General features: G+C 39.9%; 1 protein-coding gene across 1 annotated transcript; it reads right to left on the reverse strand.

Moving 5' to 3' along the window:
* Nucleotides 1-786: 786 nt before the first annotated feature.
* Nucleotides 787-18,946, reverse strand: hgfb (hepatocyte growth factor b). Its single transcript, XM_085461654.1, has 18 exons — nucleotides 18,794-18,946; nucleotides 16,176-16,332; nucleotides 15,796-15,908; nucleotides 15,097-15,211; nucleotides 13,277-13,425; nucleotides 11,582-11,702; nucleotides 10,527-10,645; nucleotides 7,224-7,389; nucleotides 6,994-7,127; nucleotides 6,101-6,194; nucleotides 4,829-4,959; nucleotides 3,880-3,909; nucleotides 3,283-3,388; nucleotides 2,647-2,721; nucleotides 2,366-2,515; nucleotides 2,169-2,275; nucleotides 1,867-2,009; nucleotides 787-1,328 (listed from the first exon to the last, which is right to left on the reverse strand). Exons 1-18 carry the CDS (start codon nucleotides 18,843-18,845, stop codon nucleotides 1,155-1,157), a joined length of 2,136 nt encoding a protein of 711 aa, XP_085317780.1. The 5' UTR covers nucleotides 18,846-18,946; the 3' UTR covers nucleotides 787-1,154.
* Nucleotides 18,947-21,332: the final 2,386 nt, after the last annotated feature.

Here is a 21,332-nt window from a genome sequence, read left to right on the forward strand (position 1 = left end):
ATCACAGTGAAACCCATCACAGACAGTAATGTTACAAAGACCACATCCCATCCACAAGAGTTGGAAACAGCAGACTCTGACACGCTAATATCTAGGGTGGAATTAAAATAAGGGTCTGCCAAGGTATGAGAGTGGATTCAGTTCTGGTTTAAACGTGCACAGGCTCACAGGCAAAACTCACTCTCCCTCTGCACATACACAGACATAAAAAACAAACATAAAAAACAGACATACCAATGACTATTCAACTTTTTTTTTTAAACGAAATATTATATTCTGTACAGAAAGAACTTTTGTGCACACATAAAAGGAAAAAAAATACATGTTTTTCAAATCCTGTGAAGACTGGGTAACCATACACTCATTTTTTTTTACACAGAAAGCAAAGAGCATCTTTCAGTCAGGTGTATTGTGTTAGGAGAAGAACACTGAAGATGCAGTTTATTTAGGTATTTCTGTTTATTTGACACCACAATGAAACAGAAATGTGGCTAAAAGCTAAAACACGGAGATAGCACACTTTATATCCACCCGAACATCTGAGTTCCCTTATAATAGATCTATAAGACCTAAATGAATTAAGAGTGTCACAAACACACTCATTAAAATAGTATGTACAGTAAGGACCACTTTATCAAAGCTCGTCATAGTGTCCTTAACGTTGCCCTACCACTGGATAGTTTTCTAAGTGGCCCATTGACGTACTCTACAAAAGCAGCTGCTGAACCACCGAATTTGGTATTTAAAATATTCAAGTAATGCCAGGAATCAAGAGTAATTACATACACAATTTATGGTGGAACTGCTACCCAAAGGAAAATGTGAATTGGATAAAAAAGATATATACATATATGTGTATGTTTGTCTGTTCTGCTCCCAACTCAGTCAAAGCCATACTTTGTTGTTTCTTGACTTTCTTACCATATGTCTAAGATAAAACATCCACTCTACTGCCATCAGTGCCTTTTGGAATCTGAATATTCTTGTTGATACTTTAAATATTACATCATAGTGTAAGTACATCCTTGGATCAATTTCCTATTGATCTGGACTGTGTAAGTATGCAAAACATATAAACCAGGCATCCTGCGTGCACCACTGGTGGTCTTGGTCAGATTTAGTCCCCCAAACTTTTTTCATTCTCGGTTACGTTTCTAGACGGTGTTGGGGTAATATTTGAAAACCTTGTAGATCCATTGCGTGTAGAAGGGCACGTTAATGAAGATGCTAGGCTGGTTGGCCCGAGCACAGCCTCTGCCATGGACACTTACTCCAACAATAACCCTGATATACCCATCCTGACACACCAGAGGGCCTCCATAGTCCCTCTGGGAAAAAAAAAGAAAAAAAGAAAGAAGAAAGATTAAATTTATAGCACATTTTTCTTTGTCCGTAGTTTTAAACAGCTAACATTAATGTTTTACGTTTCTGACACTCAAATGAAATTGTTCTGTTATAGATATTATATCCAAACATGGGCAGCTCTTTTCTAAAGCCAGAAACCACAAAATCAAGTCTTTGATAGCTGATGAAATTTAGCGCAACAGTCTCCAGCTGCTCTATTTACAACTGACTGAATACTAAGCCCACGGATTCACATAACATTTGTTTGAGATTTAGATCAAACTGGGCTTTGGAAGCACTGTGTTAAACAAAGGCGCTAATGCCCACGTAGATTCACACTGGGAACAATTACTTTATCCATAGGAGTAAAAGCCTGTTCTTGTTTACCAACACGGTTTGAGTGCACTGTATGAATTCTAGTGAGCACTTTTCCTTCTGATCACTAAAACAGTTATTTGCCCTGTGTGTAAATACCAAAACACTTCTTTAGGAAAACAATACAAACTGTTTACAACAGTTTACCTCACACACTCCCTCATTCCTCTTCCCTCCTGCACAGATCTTGTTGGTGGTGATGTGAAGGTTTCCTCTGTGCATTTCTCTACACCGGTTATTCCTGACAATGGGCAGTTCCACTGCCTTTAGCATATCTTCATAGCCAGTGCCTGAAAGAGTTAAAAATTGCACTTCATTGCCTGTGTTTTGTTGTAGTAAATATAATACAGTGCAACACAATGTTAAGAAGAACCCAGGGTTAACATATTGCAAGCATAAGAACCAGAAAATAGGTATGTATACTATAATCCAATATATAATATTAGTACCTTTGGTCTCTCCCCATCCATACATTTTACATATTGTTCCTTCTGGGATGCTGCACCCAGCCACAGGTAGCTGAATCGTATGGACATTGTCTGCAGGAAGGGCAGGCCTGAAAAACATATTTACAAAATATGATTAGCATCACAAGTACAGAAAAATATATCAATATATCACTGAGATTATTTTTCCAGGCACTCACTTAGAGAGCCTTAGGAGGGCTAAGCTGGAGCCCTCAGGGCCACATATTACATGGGCTATACTGACTTCCTGCCTCTTAGACCAGTCAGGAGCGCCCTCTCGAATATCAGAGACCCCCAGCCACACTCGATACTCGCTGAGGTTCGGAACACTGAACAGGCACAAGAAAAAGTTAATACAGTTGGAAATACTGCACAGTTATCATTCTTCGGGTTAAAACTGCTCAAATCCTTTAACTTTTTACCGCCCTACTCCAAAAACCAAAAAGGGAGACAACATTACCATGAGGAGAAGCACTCTCTGTCAGTAAGCACCCACTCGTCTCGTATTAGTGAACCGCCACACCAGTGCATTGATCTGAGAACAGCACAAAACACAAATATTATATTGAGGTCAAATCTATGACATCCCACAGCATACATGACCTGAAACTGCGCCACTTTGGGGAGAAAATCTCGGGGAAAAAGCTTGTAATCATACTATGACAACCTGACAATACAATTAATAGAATCACATCACAAGCTCTTCGTCAATACATCTGAAACTTCACCAATATATAAGCACACAACTAATAATTATGTTCTAGACAGTCATTGTATTTAATGAATCTGGCTTAACAGGCTAATCCTTATGTTGTTCAGAGAAATAAGAGTATTATAAGTGAACTTCTTACAGTGGTAATCTGTTTTCTTAACCCTGTTTCTTTTCTATATGTACATGCTGACTGATCATAAATGTCAAGGATCAAAGCAAAAACAAACATATGTTGTACATAAATCCTAAAACCCAGTCGACAAGATAAAAAGAAAAAGAATAAGCAACCCTTCAGATTTTTTTTAATCAATTCAAGAATAGTCTGGGCAGGATCCTCCACTGTTCTTTAGTAGAGGAAAATGTGTCGAACGCTAAATCCCATACCCTTTCTGTATGCTGACCATCCAGCTGCCTTCTGATATGCTCATTGGACTTCCTCCTACGATCCTCGTTGTCTTATGGACAAAACAGCTCACAGAAGCCTCCTCACCTGGAAAGTGAGAGCGCAAATAAAATATACATTAAATTTTAGCCATAAAGACACGGTCACAGACACAATGACACTGTAGTTAACACGGACATATATTGTTTACATAGTCATAATACAAGAGGCACTCGAGCTGCCTAACGACGCAGCTCAATCATCATCATAAGAACATTAACTGATGAGGCCGATAATTAAGGTGATTACTGAAAATGTTAACAGAACCCATTTGTATTCTGAACTCTGTATGTCAAGAGAGCAGAGGATTCATCATTTGTTCTTCAATTACTATGTGAAAAAGAGTACAAAGTAACACAGAAAGACCAACAGAGACACACAGAAAGGGAAACAGATGCCACCACAACCTCATTATCTCATGCATCATTATAGCTGGACATAAAAAGCACCCCATCAAGTTCTGTAGCCAATCAAATACAGTTCAGCAACTGAGCCACTCGCACACACAGGCAGACAGATGAGCACAGAGAGACTCTCACCCAGTTGGATGGTGTTCTGTGAAGCATTACCTGCAGAGAGGCAAGGAGACAAGCAAGTGATCAGGGCGCATTAACTCATACAAGGTAAGAGCCAACCTCACACAGGGGTGTACATTTCACAGTGAGCATAGAGCAACAGCTACCAGAGCCAATGAGTTTGTTTTCCATGTCATGTTTAATTGAATGCAACACGCCTTAAAAGGGTTGCAGTGTGTCTGTAGGTTAAAGCTGCTTCCTAATTTTAGATTTTTAGATGTAACAGACGCCACAAGAGCACAACTGCTTATGTTTTATTTATATACTTTAAAGCACTTTTCTCATAGTTTTAAGGTCAGGAGTCATGAATTCATTTATATTCTGATAATCTGCTCATGTCAAGTAATCAAACATGGATGCATTATTCACACCACTAATGGAGGCTCGGCAAGATAACAGATGGTAAGGATAATATATTAAATAACAAATCAGAATTGTAACACAGTTATTTACAAAACAGTAAATGAGAAGGAATCCTAAAACGTGAAATACAACAAGGGTATGGTCTTGTAGTTAAAAGTGTAAAAAAGTGTAAAAAAGAAGAAAAAGATTCATAAACTTTTATAAGCTAGTTGCAAGCATGATGCCTCTGGCTCCATACAAAAACCCTCAGGCTTCCTGATGACTATGGATCTCCTGTGAGTATAGACAGACTTACCCACTCCAAATTATTCTCCCTCTCTCTCTCTCTCTCTCTCTGTGTGTGTGTGTGTGTGTGTGTGTGTGTGTGTGTGTGTGTGTGTGTGTGTGTGTGTGTGTTAGAGTGAGAGAGAAAGAAACAGAAGTGAAAACAAAAAACACTAGCTCAGTCTTTTCTCTAGAACTATGATAAAGCTTCAATTACACATTATCTAAGTGACTTTTATGTTTCTGTGTGTGTGTCAGTGCTCATATTGTATGGATTGACACTCACATGGTTTCACATTGCAGTAGTCCCAGGGTATGGCAGAATTGTTGGTGTAACACCAGGGACCATGTTTGTCTTTATCAGGATTTCGACAGTAGTTTCCTTCCAGGCCAGCCGTCGGCATGCCCCTCTCACCACTGAGCAAACACAGAAACCCGAATGATCCCTTAACAAATCTTTCATCAACATTTATTAAGCCCCAAAGACAATGTGAAAACAAAAGAAACATCTCCCTTGCTTTCGTTCTTTCTTTTAGTTTAAGCAGATAATTTGTCTTGTTTTGACAGTTAAAAAAAGGATTTCTACTGATTTATAACTATGTGTAAAAAGCTGAATGAATTTAGCCAGATAGGATTTGGACCGTTAAATACACAGCTGTGTAGGCTCTCTCCCTCCAGACAAGATAATGAGGTGATTTGCAAAGGAATTACTCACTTAGACAGTATGCTCCCACCTACATTCACATATCTAATACTCGTGCAGACGTATCCCACACATGAAGCATTCTCGCTACAATTTTAAAACCACAAACTAAATCCCTTCTCACACCAAATTCCTTAACTAATAAGGTGGTGAAATCATAGCAATCAAGGGTTTAAAATTCATGTTTATTTATATTATCCTTCTGGTGTAGCCAGCTCTCTCTCTGACTTCCTAACCCCAGCTTTTGACCCATTAGAAGGAGCCATACAGTGGGGTTGAGTGGCTTTGAAGTGTTCCTGTAAAGGAGCGAATTTAGGGTCAAGGGTGAGTTGTAAAGAGTGCATCGCCCAGCCAAGTTATCTCTGGGAGTCTTTCTTGCTCAGCTGGGTCATTTTCAGGAAAACGCTTCTCAAGCCATAAAAAAGCTGTAGGGGAGGCTAGGAGTTGTTTTCTCCTCTGAGAACAAGTGGCTTGCCTTGACTGACTAACAACAGCGAGACTTAAGTAGAGGTCACTTACAAAGTGCCTCCCTAAAACAACACCATGTTTCAGATTTGCACACATGGTTCTAGAAAACTCAGATACACTTGCATAGCAGGACTGTCGTGCACAAGGTCGTCTTCTGTTCAAAATTTGTGTTTTCTTTCTTCTTCTTGTCTCACTGAGTGCCTTAAAATCTCTTCCACTTTGTTGGGGTCTGTGGGTTAACATGTTGTGGACCGGTGTGACAATTTAAATGTCTATTTTAGCCAGTAGTGCTTGTCTACAGTTTTATTAATGGTGCAAGTCTGTTTTCTACATCATAGTGAAGTTTGGGAAAGTGATTAGGAAGTAGCAGAGATCCAGTGGGCCGACCTGTTGCTGTGGTCTCTCCAGGGAGCACAGGGCAGGTTTGATCTAGTCCTTGACTGCTGTCCTTGGTAATTTTCTCCAAATCTTTCATAGCAGTCTGGATTTGGACAAAATGAGATAGAAGAATTAGATAGGCTGTCTGGACACATACTGCGTGTGCAAACAAATAAGGGCTTTAAACAAAAACATGCAAAACAGTCTCTATAAATGTACAATTATGCATGTGGTGCTGTTCAACTGAAAAGCTAGAGTAAAAAAAAAACTGTGAATTGTGTTCAAATATGAGCAAAAGAATACACAACCCTTAGCTGAGCTATCGTAGTTGTTGTAGTGGTCCTACTTTATGCTTGGCTGGAAACACAAAAGTAATCCTTGACAATGATAAATGAGAAAAATACCGCCGTTCATAATTTTTTTTAGCTGTTTGTTACCCTTCATTTAATTTACAGTATTTTGTATATGGGAATGTATTGAACTCTCAAGCGTAAACCACAAGATAGCCTCAGAGTGGTTTTATAATTCCAATTCAAGCCCACTCAGTCTCGAAAGAATATCCGTTAAAATCCCTTAGGGAATCTGAATTTGCCTACTCAGCTATAGATCTGCATGTAGAACTTCTAAATCTACCTCGAAAAGAATCTCAAATGGCACTAATCTTTCGATCTTTTTTTAGTGACCAGTAAGAACTGACCATCCTGAGTTGCTGTCAGATTTTATTTGTGTGATACATGGTGGTCAGTCCTTCCCACACTCTTACAGGGCAACAGCTTTCCGCTGGGATGTGTGTGGTTACAAGATCTCTCTCAGAATATGCGCATTTATCTGCTTCCGATGGAGAGAAAATTGTCTTTTCCCTTGCTCCTGTCAAAGCCAAATAAATCCGTTGAGTCTCTCACCGCTGACAAGCCTGTTTTGGGTGCCACACTGAGGGATATTAATGCAGGACATTGTGCGGACTCTTGGGTCTGTAGTGAAGCACCAGGGGAATTCTTGGCCATCTGGATTTCGACAGAAGTTCTCTCTCAGGTCCCTGGAAAACACAAGAGAAAGTCATGCTGTAATCTGCTAAAATGTAAGTGCAAGGGTGAGTGAGTGGATGGTTGTATCATGTAAGTTTCTGACTCACTTGCAGGGGTATGCTTCAGGCAGGAATGTATGGTTATGGGGATACTGAGAGTCCCAGCGCTGGCAGGTAAGTCCAGTGGGCGTCATATCTACTGCTCCCCTGTAACCCTCTCCTCTGCCCTGGTAACACTCAGTTGTTTCCACCACATTACTTTTAGGAGGGGTTTCTAACAAATATAGACAAAAAATTAATAATAACACATGTTCTTAAACAAACCAAAAGGCAAACCAAACTATAGCAAGGATAGTATAGTATATAGAAAGCTTAGTAATTTAGGCTCAAGATCTTGTGCTCTTGCAACTAAAGATGTTTCAGCATAACCCCCAAAAGTCAATCTTTATTTACATATGTTAGATAAACAAATCCTCTTCGATATGAGGATTATCTCTGGTATATGAGGAGAATTAAACACTACCAACCACAACTGAGGGCTAACCCAACTCTTAAAATCGTGGTTGTTTCCCTCAACATATGTAATGCTGAAATAAAAAAGGAATTCACGCATAAGGCAATATGAAATGCATATGAAAATTAATTTTAAATGCCTCAACTACAGTGTATAAATGGGGCCAGTGTTGCCAACTTAGCGCTATATTTAGCGAGTTTTCAGACCCCTTAGCGACTTTTTCTCTAAAAAAAAGTCGCTAAAAAAGACGTGAAAGCGCATATCACTTTTACTCTCAACAAGCAGGGGTGCTGTAACGCAGTCAGTTCTTATTTTACTCTTTTACTCTTATGCTGTTTTGTGGATCACAAGGTTTAATATAATTACTTATAAACACACACACACAAAGTAACTCCACCAGAGTGCCTATTTCGGGTCACTTTTGCCGGTCCAAGCCCGGGTAAAGGAGCAGGGTTGGAATTGTGACATTAAAAAAAACAATAATTGCTAAAAGAAATTTAATTTGTAGTTCTAAATAAACTCTAAATGCATTTAGGACGTTTTTTACTCACTTTATGTCTCTTCCACGATGTTATTTCTCTCTCCAACGACATAGGTTAATATTAGATTAGCATGACCAATTATGCAAATTAGGCGATAACGTCATTTAGCGACTTCTAGCGACTTTTAGGACAACCAATAGCGATTTTCCTTACTGAGGAGTTGGCAACACTGAATGGGGCTAGTTTGAATCTGCTCAAATTTACCATTTATGATTGCACTAACATAGAAAAAAAGACAGTGTGAAAAGTTTGGCCACCTAATTTACACTGTGCACAGAGATGGTGAAGAACTGATAAAAGCTTATTTAGTTTAAATGGTGTATGAAGAAATTTTGAAAACAATTGCTGTGAGTTACAGATCAGTGAAATGAGAGCGGTAAGAGAAAAAAAGTGATGAAAACTGAATAAATTATGGTAACTTTGAACTGTATAGAAAGTTGAAAAACCCCCAGGAGGTTTTTTATTTGCCTGAAATTTGTATATCGTTCTCCATGAATGATTTTCCAGGAAGATGTTTCAGGAACTTCCACAGGGTCAAGGTTCTGCCACTGTTGTAATTTACATTTTCACACGAAACATAAACAAATGAGTCTACCAATATATCAAAATATGTTAGTCTGAATGCCATCCTCTGCAAAAAAAAATTGGTAACTGTGAACTGAAGTCAAACAAAAAGTGTGTTTGTGTAACATTGCTGTGGAAAACATTAATATAATAGATACAATTACACTGATTAATGTTGCATGCTCTGCCATAAAAGTGTATGTATGTTCAGAAAAGTACAGCTTGCCAATGGGGCACTTTTTTGGGGGGTTGTGGGGTAAATTGCCTCCTGGTAAATTTAGACCCTCACTGTGCAGAATTCAGTCTCCCAACTGCCAACACCTACAATTCAGACTGCAACAAACAATTTGCTCTGATGGCAGCCAAATTAGTTGGCCTAAAAATGACACTGTCCTCATCCCCAGGTTTTATCATTCCCTGATCTCAAGATACATCCACTTTGTATTAGTGCACAGTGATGTCAATAGTAGCAAACAGCCAGGATTATAGATGTATTCAGTGTGACAGTGTATTTGAAATGGTGCCAAATACTCTTAGTACACTGACTATCTGACATCAACAGAATAGCTGTGGTTTTGAAAGAATGCAGTTTAGCTAGGCTCAAAAAGATAACCAAGGCACGAAATTGAGTCTGCTGTACTTGTCTTCACGGAGATCCTCATTAGATAGTGCTACAAGTTCATTAACCTGAGCATTACACGACTGTACCCGAAAATGTACAAAGCGCCAGATCTTCAAGTCTCTAAAACAGAGATTTGCTGTGCATAGTAGATGCATAAAAATAGATTTGAACTAGTTTGACAGTAAACAAAAGAAGGGGCCTTATCAAATGAACACTTTATCTGTTTGTCTCTGTGTGCCTTGTTTTGATTAAGACTAACTGGGTCGTAAACTTGGTCTGTTCCCAAAAAGCTCCCATAATAGAGAAAGAGTGAGAGAAGGGTTGAATGCCCTGGGTAGAAGACAATTTTTAGAGAGGAGAAAATAAGGGGGAGAGAACAGTGAATCACTGGGTCCACATGGTGGAGTGCCATCTAGTAAACATGGAGCCAGGACTGCTGATGCTTCTAGCAGGAAAGCAGGCCGGTCACAGACTAAAGAGAATAAAGCAGAGTCCAACAACAACATCAGCTCTGTTTCTATTTTATGTTCTTGAAGAATCCAGTGTCTGACTTGTCACTGATTGCAGGGTGAACTCCAAGCACGCAGTGTTTGCTGGTTTACTACAAGTGCAAAGACACACAAAGCCAAAGCCAGATGTGACGCACACACGATCTCTTAAACATCAATCACACCGTTTGCACTAAGTGTATGAGGTGTAAATGATCTGCTTGTAGTGTGTGTGACCCTGGTGTTGTGTCTGCATGTGTAACACGAGGTTAATGTAGAGCAGTAATTCAGACCTGTGCAGTTTGACTACCACACATAAGAGCTGGCATAGAACAATAAACAGAAAGCCAGTGGTGCAGGGAAAAAAATAAACATTCTGGCTATCAGAGAAGACATAACAGAGAGCCAACCCTAAGAGGGAGGGGAGGGGGGCTCTGCATCTGTTTGTGTGGGTGGGTGAGTGTGTGTTTGTATATTCTTTAGCATTAGCCAGGAAGAGGGGAGGAATGGTAAAATGAAAGGTACAGGAAGCAGTAAATTTTGCTGCAGTCAGTCATACTTTGTCGACCCGCACTGAGCAGCAACACTGCCACTAACAGAAGGGCATAGACTGCTCCGTAACATGCATGACAAATGGTAATGGATTCGACCACACACAAACAAACATGAATATATGCTCACCGCAAACTGTGATGTTGCAGTACTCCCAGGGTGTATTTGGGTCTGTGGTAAAGCACCAGGGTCTTTGGCGTCCGTCTGGGTTTCTACAATAGTTATCATCCAGGCCTTTGTCAGGGTACCTAATACAAAACAGGCAGAAAAAATATGTAAGCAGAAACAAGACTCAAAAGCATTGCAAATAAATAAAATATAAAACAACTATCACACACTTGGAGGACTCATGAGGATGTTAACTGCCACTATATTCTGAAAGTCAAGAGATCCATGTTTCTATTTTCCTGCTGATTCACAAGCAGTGCAAAATAGTTGAGAGACAATTCATTGCATGTAACCGACACACTAATAACTCTTCTGAGCTCAGGGGAGTGAGGAAGATAATGAGTTGCACCACTACAGGTGTTCTACAGTAAGTCATCCCAAAGTCCTACATCCCTTCAGGCCTGTAGCCACTAGGCATGAAGTATCAGGCAGTGGGACCCTCTTATTACATTAGTGCTATGAGCAGTCTGGGACCTCGTTTACATAAACAGTGGGATGATTAAGGATGTGTTAGCGAGTCCCCACTAATCCAGACCACCTGCCATCCCACTAGCTGTCTTGACACAGATGCACACAGCTGACGTGTACACACCCTTTTTGAAGATCGTGCAACGAATAATAATATAGATTAAAATATATGAAACCTTAAAACAGGTATAAATGAATAACAGCTTAGGCCCAAGTCTGAGAGTTTAAAGCAATTTGGGACAATTAAGTCAAAATGAAGCATTTTCCCAACATATTATTGTTAAATACACACAAAAAAAACCCCACATAAACACACACTGGATTCCAATATTATTCCTTCGGGGAAGGTTTTCACTAACTGAATCCAAATCACTTCATCACCAAAGTAAGTGCAGCGAAACTGCATTGAATTACTTTATGAACCTTTTAAAACATAATGTATTCTCATGCTATAAGCATGCATGCAAGTAGATGTGATTGAGCTTGCACAAATTTTGTGCGCTGCAGAGGTAAGTGTGTATCTGTGTGTGTGCAATTGTGAGCATCACCTCTTGGGGTGGTACAGGTGTTTGTGTGGGTCATCCAAGTCCCACCGCTGGCATTCTTTTCCACTTTCTGTGTGGTCCATTGGTCCTCTGTAATCCTCGCCAATACAGTTGATACACTCAACTATACAGCAGAAAAACACATGCACATATCTTAGAAAAATGCTAAGTTGATCAATGAAAAATCATATATCCAGAATATAAATGAGAGGTGTGTTTTTTTTAGTAGGATAGCCATGGGCTCACAAAGGAATAGAGCTGAAGATCAAATTGAATACACTTTAGCGTTTAATATTAGATTCCCAAACTGTTAAGCAACATTTTGAACTAAACATTTTGATAACATAATACTTAAAGTGGGATAAGCAACATTTTTTTGTTTGTTACACTAGACAAACAAGTCGTTAACAGCCTTTCACCATACTAGATTTTCAACTGGGCTGTGCAAGAACTGGATTTCTACACCTACTACAGCGGAACCCCGACTTACGAAAATAATTCGTTCCAGAGGGTCTTTCGTAAGTCGAAGCACCTTTTTCCATCGCCTTTTGAGTGAGGCGATGCTGGCTGGAAACGAAGTTCTTGGTGGAGGAAGAGGTGGCGTTTCGTTAAATGGGGACTTTGTAAGCCGGGGTTCCACTGTATATCATAATGATCAGTTTTGGCCAATCAAAGTACTTTATTCTTGCATACTTCAGCTTTAATGAAGACTCGTTATAAACAAAGATATTTAAAATATGGATGCAAACATTAAAAAGTTTCTTGGATAAAGACAAAGCCTCATTTTCTGCCTGGTGAGTAGAATACACTGTCTAGTGTGAACAACAGCAAGGATCCAGATTGGAAACAGATGTTTGTGAGTCCACAGGCTGCACATGTATTTGTGCTTGTACACGCCATGTTTGCGTGTCTGTGTGTATGTTTCCTATTAGGACCACTTAATTTCAGGAGAAACCCTCCCAGTCATTTTTTTACTGGGAGAGCACAGGCTTTTTATCAAAATAAAATGTCATTATCTTTGTTGTACAACTTGTGTCAGTTAAAGAGCAAGAAGGATTCCCATTTTGTCCTACCCAACCACAACCTGGCGCCTCATTAAAGTGATCCAGTGCCATGCATGCTGAGGAAACAACCCCTCTGACAGCATGAATCCCCGAGGATTAGATAACAGAGGTCATTATCATCCCCTCCTTCAGTGCCTGACAGTAACATTGTGCGATATAACATAAAGGCTAAAACATGCTGAGGAGGCCCTCTTCTTTCATCACAACCACATGTATGCCACAGGGATGGATATAATGGCTAACAATTGATGTTGAGTAGACGACAGGGGGATTAATATCCCGTAACATTCCAACACCCGCTTCTTCAGGTTCAAACCCTTTACAAACCCTGAGCCTGATGGAATGAGAGAGGACAGTGTAAACCAAACCACACACCTGGGAACAGCTGCAGCTGGCCTCAGCAAGTAACACACGCACACACATATAGATAGATATCACAAGAGAGCACAGTTTAGGTGAACTTGCTTAGTCCAACTATATGATTGCCTAGTTTGCCGGAGCTCGTTTCAGGCTATCAAGCCTCAATTGATGAGATAATGCAGATTGCAGAATGGGTATTATTTTAACATTAATATGTGCTCATATAAGCACTGATATATTTCTGCAAACGTGTGTGCCTGTGTGTAAAACCCACCTTCTGAACACTGTGGTATGCCACACTCCTCATGTCTGAAGTGTGGCCGAGGGTCAGTGGTAAAGCACCATGGGCCAACAGCAGAGTTGTCTGGGTTGCGACAGTAGTTTTCCCGGAGGTCCGTCTTCCTGAACGTCTTAGACATGAATCTGTCAGAAGCAGAGCTGCAGTTACAAAACAAACACATGTACCAAGACCTGCTGCCAAATACAGTGTTTCGGCTCGCATGCAGAGCAACTTCTTTTTGAAAAACACCAAAAGGTCACAGTTTGTGGTCTCTGGTTTTAATCTCTGACAGAATGACTTCTCCTTGCTCATTTACAAGAGTGCTGCTCTGTAAACACCACCAGTGGAAATTAACAAAAATAAAAGTTACTGACAACTATGCCAAAGGACTGAATCATCAGTGACACAGCAGTCTTTTTTTAGGGAAAACAGGTTAATACTTAAAAGCAAAGTTAGTTCTCCATGAGGTTGGCGTTGGTGGACGTAACATAAACATACTGACAAATGACTCATATCTTTTACATCAGGGAAGCACATGGCTGTAGTCACCAGCTGTGATGATGGACACAGAAAGCATAGCTTGTTAGACAAGCGGTGTTTTTCCACATGATGGGGAAAAGATAAAGCTATGAAATAGTCCTTCACTAGATTTGGTAATGACAGGTACAAAAATGAGAAGTCTTTGGTGGGCAATCTATGGAGGGGGAAACCTTACACTGATAAAAATGCTATTTGAACTTGTGTCTGTGTGTATGTGCGTGCATTAATCTGTGCTTGCGTGTATGTCAATTTCCCATGTCTGTAAGTGAACTGATAAAACATACAAAGTGCCTGGGTTTAATTACCTGATTTACAGAAAAGTTAATAACGGCCTGATAAAGCAGGTTCACTGGAGGTGCAAACGTACACTGCCGGCTTTGATTCGACACTACAAAGCCTTTCAAAGTCGTTTTAAATCTCTAAGGAGAAAGGGCAGTGGGATTTTTCTTTTTTACTGAAGGTTCAACACTATTCATGTGCTCTTTGTTTTGGAAATCAGGAAATTGGTGGCTATCTTTCAATCTTGGATTACCTTTAAATATGAAAGTGATAAAGAGAATAATGAACAGAATTCCAACAATGTGGAAAAAAGAGGAAAACAGTTTAAAAACAAAAGAGAGAGGAGGTAGCATAGGGTTCAGCGATAAAGTATGGCTAGTGTACAGTACAGTCATCTTTGATTTTCAAGGAAGCACATAGCTCTCTCTGTCGCTATTAAGTCTACAGTGGATCTTAGTCATATAGGCTTAGATTAATGTAACTATATTGTTGCTTACTGGGTAAAAAATTATGCAACTGCACTGTGCAATGTAACCGAGATCAGTGCAAATTTCACTTTTGTCATCTTTTACTGGCATCTTATTATTTTAACTTTTTTCTTACTTTGAAAAATATCTTATCAGCAAAAATAGATTTAGACATTTAGGGGACATACCTAGAACTTAGATTTAACCAAATGTGGCATATGCCAGTAAAAGTAAAATACACACACTTGAATTCACACTACATACACATCTAGATAAACAGTAGGTCCACAGCAGGAAATGATCTGTGACTGTGTAAGGCGTTACAATGAGGTCAGTTCTGATGAATGACTGCTCCCAGGAGCCTAATCAACCCCTAATATATCATACTCATATATACATATGCACACATACAGACCAGCCTCTAGCTACTAGCTAATTGCATTACTAGCAGGCCAAAACTAACAGTAAGAAAGAGCTTATAACACTATTTTGTTTGACATTGTGGTGTAAAGTACATCAGATTCTTACTTGTGCTCATGAGGAACAGGAGAAGCCCAGGCCTGGCACAGGATCCCACTCACAGTCACTGACCTCCGCCCCCTGTAACTCTGCCCTGTTCCTACAATGCATTCTCTAACATAGTCTGAAATAAGACAGACACAGAGAATGGTCTTGTAAATGTGATAAGTGCTTTGCATACAGAGCCAGAACAGATAATAGAGAAAACAGACAGAAGGAGATTTTCATCTGAAACACTGAGCTTAACGGACATGCGACAATGCCAAAAGTCAAATCTGCTTTCCTAATCATCTTTAAAATCTGGACTCAGTAAAAAATATGTTACACAGCCGGCATGTTCACAGTTCACAGTTGTGGTCAGTGTGATTGAAAACGGGTGGGAATTTCCAATATTTACATAAACACCGCTTAATGACAGAAAATGAACCATGATGTGGCCCAACCCAATAAACATGCCAATAGTCCTTGCCCTTCCTAGTCTTCCCCCCAGAGGGTTCCCATCATCACGGAGCTAAAATCACTCTAGCATAAATTGTTATGAAATGGATATTATTTTTTTCTAAAAAATGTAAATCAACAAAACCTCTACAGAAGCAGTGGTGTCTATTGAAAGAAAGGCTACCTCAAGGATGTGTTTTTTCTGAGAGTCAGAGACACTTGTTGTGTATGTATCAGCTGGGTGAGCAAAAACATGGAAATGTAGAGCACCTTTCTTCTCATACAGTTGGTAGTTCATGTTCTGCTGGCTCTGAACTCCTGGTGAGTTCCTGTCGAAGGACAGCCACTGGCATTTCCTGTTTTTATGATCATACACAAATGCTCTAGAGAATAAAGAGGATTGGAAAGGAGGAAGAGAAAACAGGAGGGAGAGTGAGAATAATAATGGTCAGTTTTATGACATCTTGAAGTAAAAGGAAACCAGTAACATGGGGATTCTGTGAGTACACAAAGGTGAGGCCTGCTAAACTAACCATCAAAATTCATGCATCATGCAAACATTAATTAAGTAAGACGAACTGAAAGCCATTCCCATGTTACCAAAGTAATATCCTGAAACTGAAAGGGTAATGACATTAGCATGGACAAACCTGCAGGTAAAGGGGAGCCTTTTGTTGCGGCTGCAGGCTTTAGCACATTTCGATAAGCTCAGCTTCCTGCTTTTGGTCAGGTGGGAGGAATCAGAATGGACCATCAGTTGAATGCTGTCAGTTTTCTGGTAGTCCTGGAGAGCATTTCTTCTGCCTTCTGATACACAATTACAAAATGTGGTCACAATTACTGAGTAGCATTAATTTGACATTTTACATTATTAATGAGACTCAACTATAGGTAGAGAGAGCATCATTAGGAAGGGCCTGATGCTGTTGTGGTTGAACACGGACAGATAGCTTTATGACAGTCTACAGACTTGTCTGGCTCTACATCCATGACAAAAGTAGTCTTAGTCTGCCCATTCTAAATTGTATATATTAACACAAGGGATACTAAATACTACTTCTAGTAATAATAATAATAAAATGAATTCACACAAACAAAGTATTCTTTGTTGTCTGCTGATGAGACTGTCTAGAAAACGTCTCAAACACCTCATTTCTTTTTATTTTGCAAAGAGCCAGACTTTCATTTAATTTTAAGTGGTCTTAATTCTTCAGACTTTCTGCATATCTTTCAGTTTTTTTCTTTTTCAGTTATTTTCACTCCAGTCCTTGTTTGTGATCATTTTCACAGAAATATTTTCTTTTTGTGTGTTTAGTCACTTAACAAACAAAAAAACTATGAATCATTCAACCATTAGAAAAAAAAAGCACTTACACCAAGCAATAAAACAGTATTGTGTCTACATGTAACAGGCAACTTAGCAAAACAATTTAAAAATGCATCTTGTGCACTCTGTAATAGTATTTTTGCACCAACAAGATGATTCCCAAAAAGCTTTTGCATATCTGGCTTGATGTGCACTTTAAAAAAAACTGAGGAAACTGGACAGATGGAAGACAAAAGAAGAAGTCTTTAAAAAAGCCATGGCCTTAGGGAATGAAAAAACAAAAACAACTGTAAAACTGAAAAAAAAAAAAAAAAGACCTGACACAGGACCTGAGAGATGCATTTTGGCCCTTTAGCGGCTCTCTCTACTGCTCACCAAAGCCTCATCTGAAATAGCCTCAGTGGGAGGCTGGCTTTTAAAAGCCATATTTAAGGAAGGGAAACAAGGAGAAAATGCATAGGTAATGTGCAAGAACTGGACTGAATATGAGTGACAAGAGAAATCAGATCCAAATAAATATGGAGGTCAGCAGAGACGTACATTAGTGAGTGTCTACAGCCATCTGTGAAACAGAGTGGATGCTCTGTCAATGTTTGGAGCTGAATGAACGCATAAAAGTACCAACAGATTTTGGTCACCATGGAAAGCATCTGACTAACAGTAGTTTCATTTTTTTAGCATGACAATGATCAAAACTACACTCCCAATGCAGTAAAAGTATACCTTGTAGAAAAACACCATGGAACACTATCAGTCATGGATTGGCCTCCCCAGAGACCGGACCTCAACATTTTTGAAGCAGCATCCATAGAAGAGCTTTGAATGACCTACACGAAGCCTGGAGAACTATTCCTGAAGACTACTTGCAGAATTGCAAGACAGCTTGGCTAAAAGAGTTCAGGTTGCGTTGAAGAATAAAGGTGCTCATACCAAATACTGACTTCAAGTTTCTAAGAATCGTGCAAACGCTGTTCTTGCTTTCAAAAACCATATTTCCATTTATGTTTGCAAACGTTTCAATAAATCACTGCACCTATTTCCCCATTTTCCTGCTAAAATATAAAGAAATGAGCAGTGACTCAAGCCTTTTGCACAATACTTTATGTGTGAAGAAGTCTGCTTTAACTGTGCATCCCATTAGGTTTACAGCGTCCAATGGGATGCACAGTCATTTGTCACTGGCCCCAAATGAAATCGAGGCTGACACACACACAAACACATAGAGAACATACAAACAAAAATCGTTGAATCACTTGAAGGGAAGACGTCACACATCAGAGTTGATTTCAGATTCAGTGTCTGGATAGTTTACTATGTGGTAAGCAAGCTGGGGAGCACAGAGTACCAGAGGCCTAGTGTTTGTCCGCTCGTCAGCTTGAGTTGACCGGCTGAGTGCCAAGAAGCAATGAACCGCGAAAGTTGCACTCAGCTAGAGGGTGACTGCACGATTGATTGGATTTTAACAGGTCACTTTAGGTGACAGTGGGTTAGCGTATAAGCAGATGTTTTTTTCTTATCACTTACCCAGTGTTCATTCAGCTAAATTTCAAAGCGATACTGTATAGTCCAATGAGCTCTGGTAGTGAGTTAGAATGAAAAAGCTCTGTAATTGCTCTTAGCAAAAGCATCTCTTTTCACTGAAGTCCAGTCTTAAAAAATACTGCCAGGGATGTGTTTTGACTCTAAGTAACGCTAACCCATAAATCGCGCACCACCAGATTGCATTAATAACACACCTATACAGAGTTAAACACAAGACGAATGTGTTATTATCCGAACATCGCAGCGACAGTAATAAAATCAGATGATTCAAGGCACTCCTAACTCGTGCTTGACAGTTTGTTGTGCAGGGAGCGCAAACCAGTGCGCTCACATGCTGGCTCTGGTGTCACACGTTGGGCAGCAACGGGAGCAGTTGTGAGTAGTTTTCGGCAAACTTACCAGAGCAAGAAACGACGAAAACGAATCCGAAAACGAGCTTGTAAATCCACATGGTCTCGTCACGCAACAACGGTTTCTGGAAACAAGTCGGAAAAGCTGCTCGCGTTGCTGTCGGACTGCAACCAGGAGATGTTGCTCCCACCACTGCACAGATGATGCGTCTTCTCTCTAAGTACTTCCCCGCGTCACCCCTCCCTCCCTCTCCTCCCCTCCTCTGTTCTCTCTCTCTCTCTTTCGATCTGTGAGTCTGCTTATCCCTCCACCCCTCTCTCTCTTTCTTTCTTTTCTCTCATTTCCTTTATTTTAACCACCACCAATTTTCAATTAGTTAAGCACACGCACACACATTGCCATCTCTTCCGTAACAACGTTGAATAACTGATCTTTATATGAGCAACGTGCATCTGCGTCTTCAGACCCGTGGTTTAGGAAATATTACATCCTCTCTTTCTTTTTCTTTCTTTTTCTTCCTTAACACCCTCCACCGAGGGTTACTTTCTTATAATTAAAAAAAGTTTTAATGTCTAGAAGGAAGGAAAAATGATTCTGCTATTGTGGCAAATTTTGGGAAACATTTTCTGCTGTAATCCATAAATTTCATAGACTACGAAGACCTCAAAATCTAATTGAAAAGCAGTGCTACCACAGTTATACATTTGGACAGACTGCAGTATGCGTTCCTACAAGTCTGCAAAAAAAACCCATTATTTTAAATGTTTTGTTCTGCGGATTCTTTACCTATCTCACTCTCGCTCACCTTTTACTACTCAGTCATCTTTTTGGACCCTTTTCACTCTGCTTTTTTACAACCTCACCAGGGAACACTGAGTCCAAAACAAAACAGATATCAGCAGGCACTTGTCAACAAAGATAAACCTAATGGGGATGCAAAGGACAGGGAGGTTGTTTATGCTACTTTACTTCTTTCTCTAAGTAGTGAAATTACCGGTGGGGGTGCATGAAGACATTGCATCCATCTCCTGAGTGACATGTCTATTTCCAGTGACGACAGCACAAGACAGCAGGCATGACACTTAGTTGGCTTTTCTCTAAATACCTTCAATGCAGCAGTCACAGAGCAGTCCTTGGATAGGAGCCTGATGAGAAGTGCAGTAAAGAGACATCATGTAAGTTATCACAAGGCAGGGGCTTGCTGCATTATGGGAATTCCCGGTATTTTCTTTCAAATCATACCATGTGTGCAAAACAAAAACAGACCAATAGACGAATAAATGTCTAAGGGGAGACAGACTACATCGCTATCTTCTCTTTGGTGCAATGAGTAATACTCCTGTGGCTTCCTGAGAGGACTACAGTCATTTGCAATAATAAACAATCAGGCATGAGTCAGATACTTTCACTGGAGTAATGCTCAAGCTCCCTTTCTTTACTCTCTTTCTTTGTGTACCATATCTCATCTACATCCACATAATATAACTAAACCACACACATATGCTTGAGGGAGATTGATTCCAACTTTTTTTTCTCTCTCTCTTTTGTCTTTCCAGAACTCACATTCACACAGATTCAAAAACACGCATGTTCACACATAACGAGCAGCAGATGACTGGATAACCTTTACCAGTTTGAGTTTCCAACAGAAAGACTTCTTCACCACAATCTCATTACTGACTTCTCTTAGCAAGAATCCAGTGGGTGTTTTCACTGACTCCAAGAGCAACAGCTTCTGCTAGAAGATGGAAATTAGAGAGACCCAGTAGCCCACCACTTTCCTCATAAGAGTGCTGTCACCATGCAAGACTCCTGACATCTGTGGCAAGTTATTGGCAGAAACCTATCTTCATCCTGCTGGCAATAGAAGGGGGAAGTTCAATAAGAGATGGAGATGATATAGAGAGTAAAGAAGTTGATATGATACGAGTATAAATGAAGAGTTATGCGATAAAAACCAATTTCTTTATGAGGGAGGTACAATGCAGAGCAGGGTACTGACGGCTGGGCTGTCTTTGTGCATATTTGCGGAGTGTGTGGAGTATTAACAGACTTCCTGCAGATTTGTTTGGAAATTTTGTGTGCATTGTGTTGTGTACTATTATTTCCCCGCAAGTCCCATTACGTGGACATTTTCATCTGCAGCAAATTAGCTGACCTCTAATCATTCCAGCCTCTCTTCCAGATTACAGCCAGTCGGAATGAGAAATTAAAGGAGGGAATAGCGTACCAATGGGGTAATAGTTTGAGCAAGACAGAGAGCGACGTAAAGCAGAAAAGGACTCTGTATGAGGAAATGTGGGAGTGCAGAGGGGAGGTGGCTCAGGTATTTCAGTCTAATTAGAAAAGAGTCAAATTTAGGGGTTGTGTTAGCTCTGTTGGAGTTAGTGATGACAGTGCTGGGGCTAGACTCTGTAAACACAGATACTGTGTCAAGACATCCTCCTTTAAACAAACACACATTTCCTGTTGTCAGTGCATGCGATTATAGTCACTGCTCGTAATTGTGATCCACTGACAGTTACAGGCAGCACAAATAAACTGCACACACACTTCTTGTACAAACAAATAAAAACACAGCGTGTGA

This window comes from Copadichromis virginalis, linkage group LG7, assembly GCF_057382275.1.
Source record: "Copadichromis virginalis isolate Kocher_CV1m ecotype Utaka linkage group LG7, C_Virginalis_male_GT1.1, whole genome shotgun sequence".
NCBI lineage: Eukaryota > Metazoa > Chordata > Actinopteri > Cichliformes > Cichlidae > Copadichromis > Copadichromis virginalis.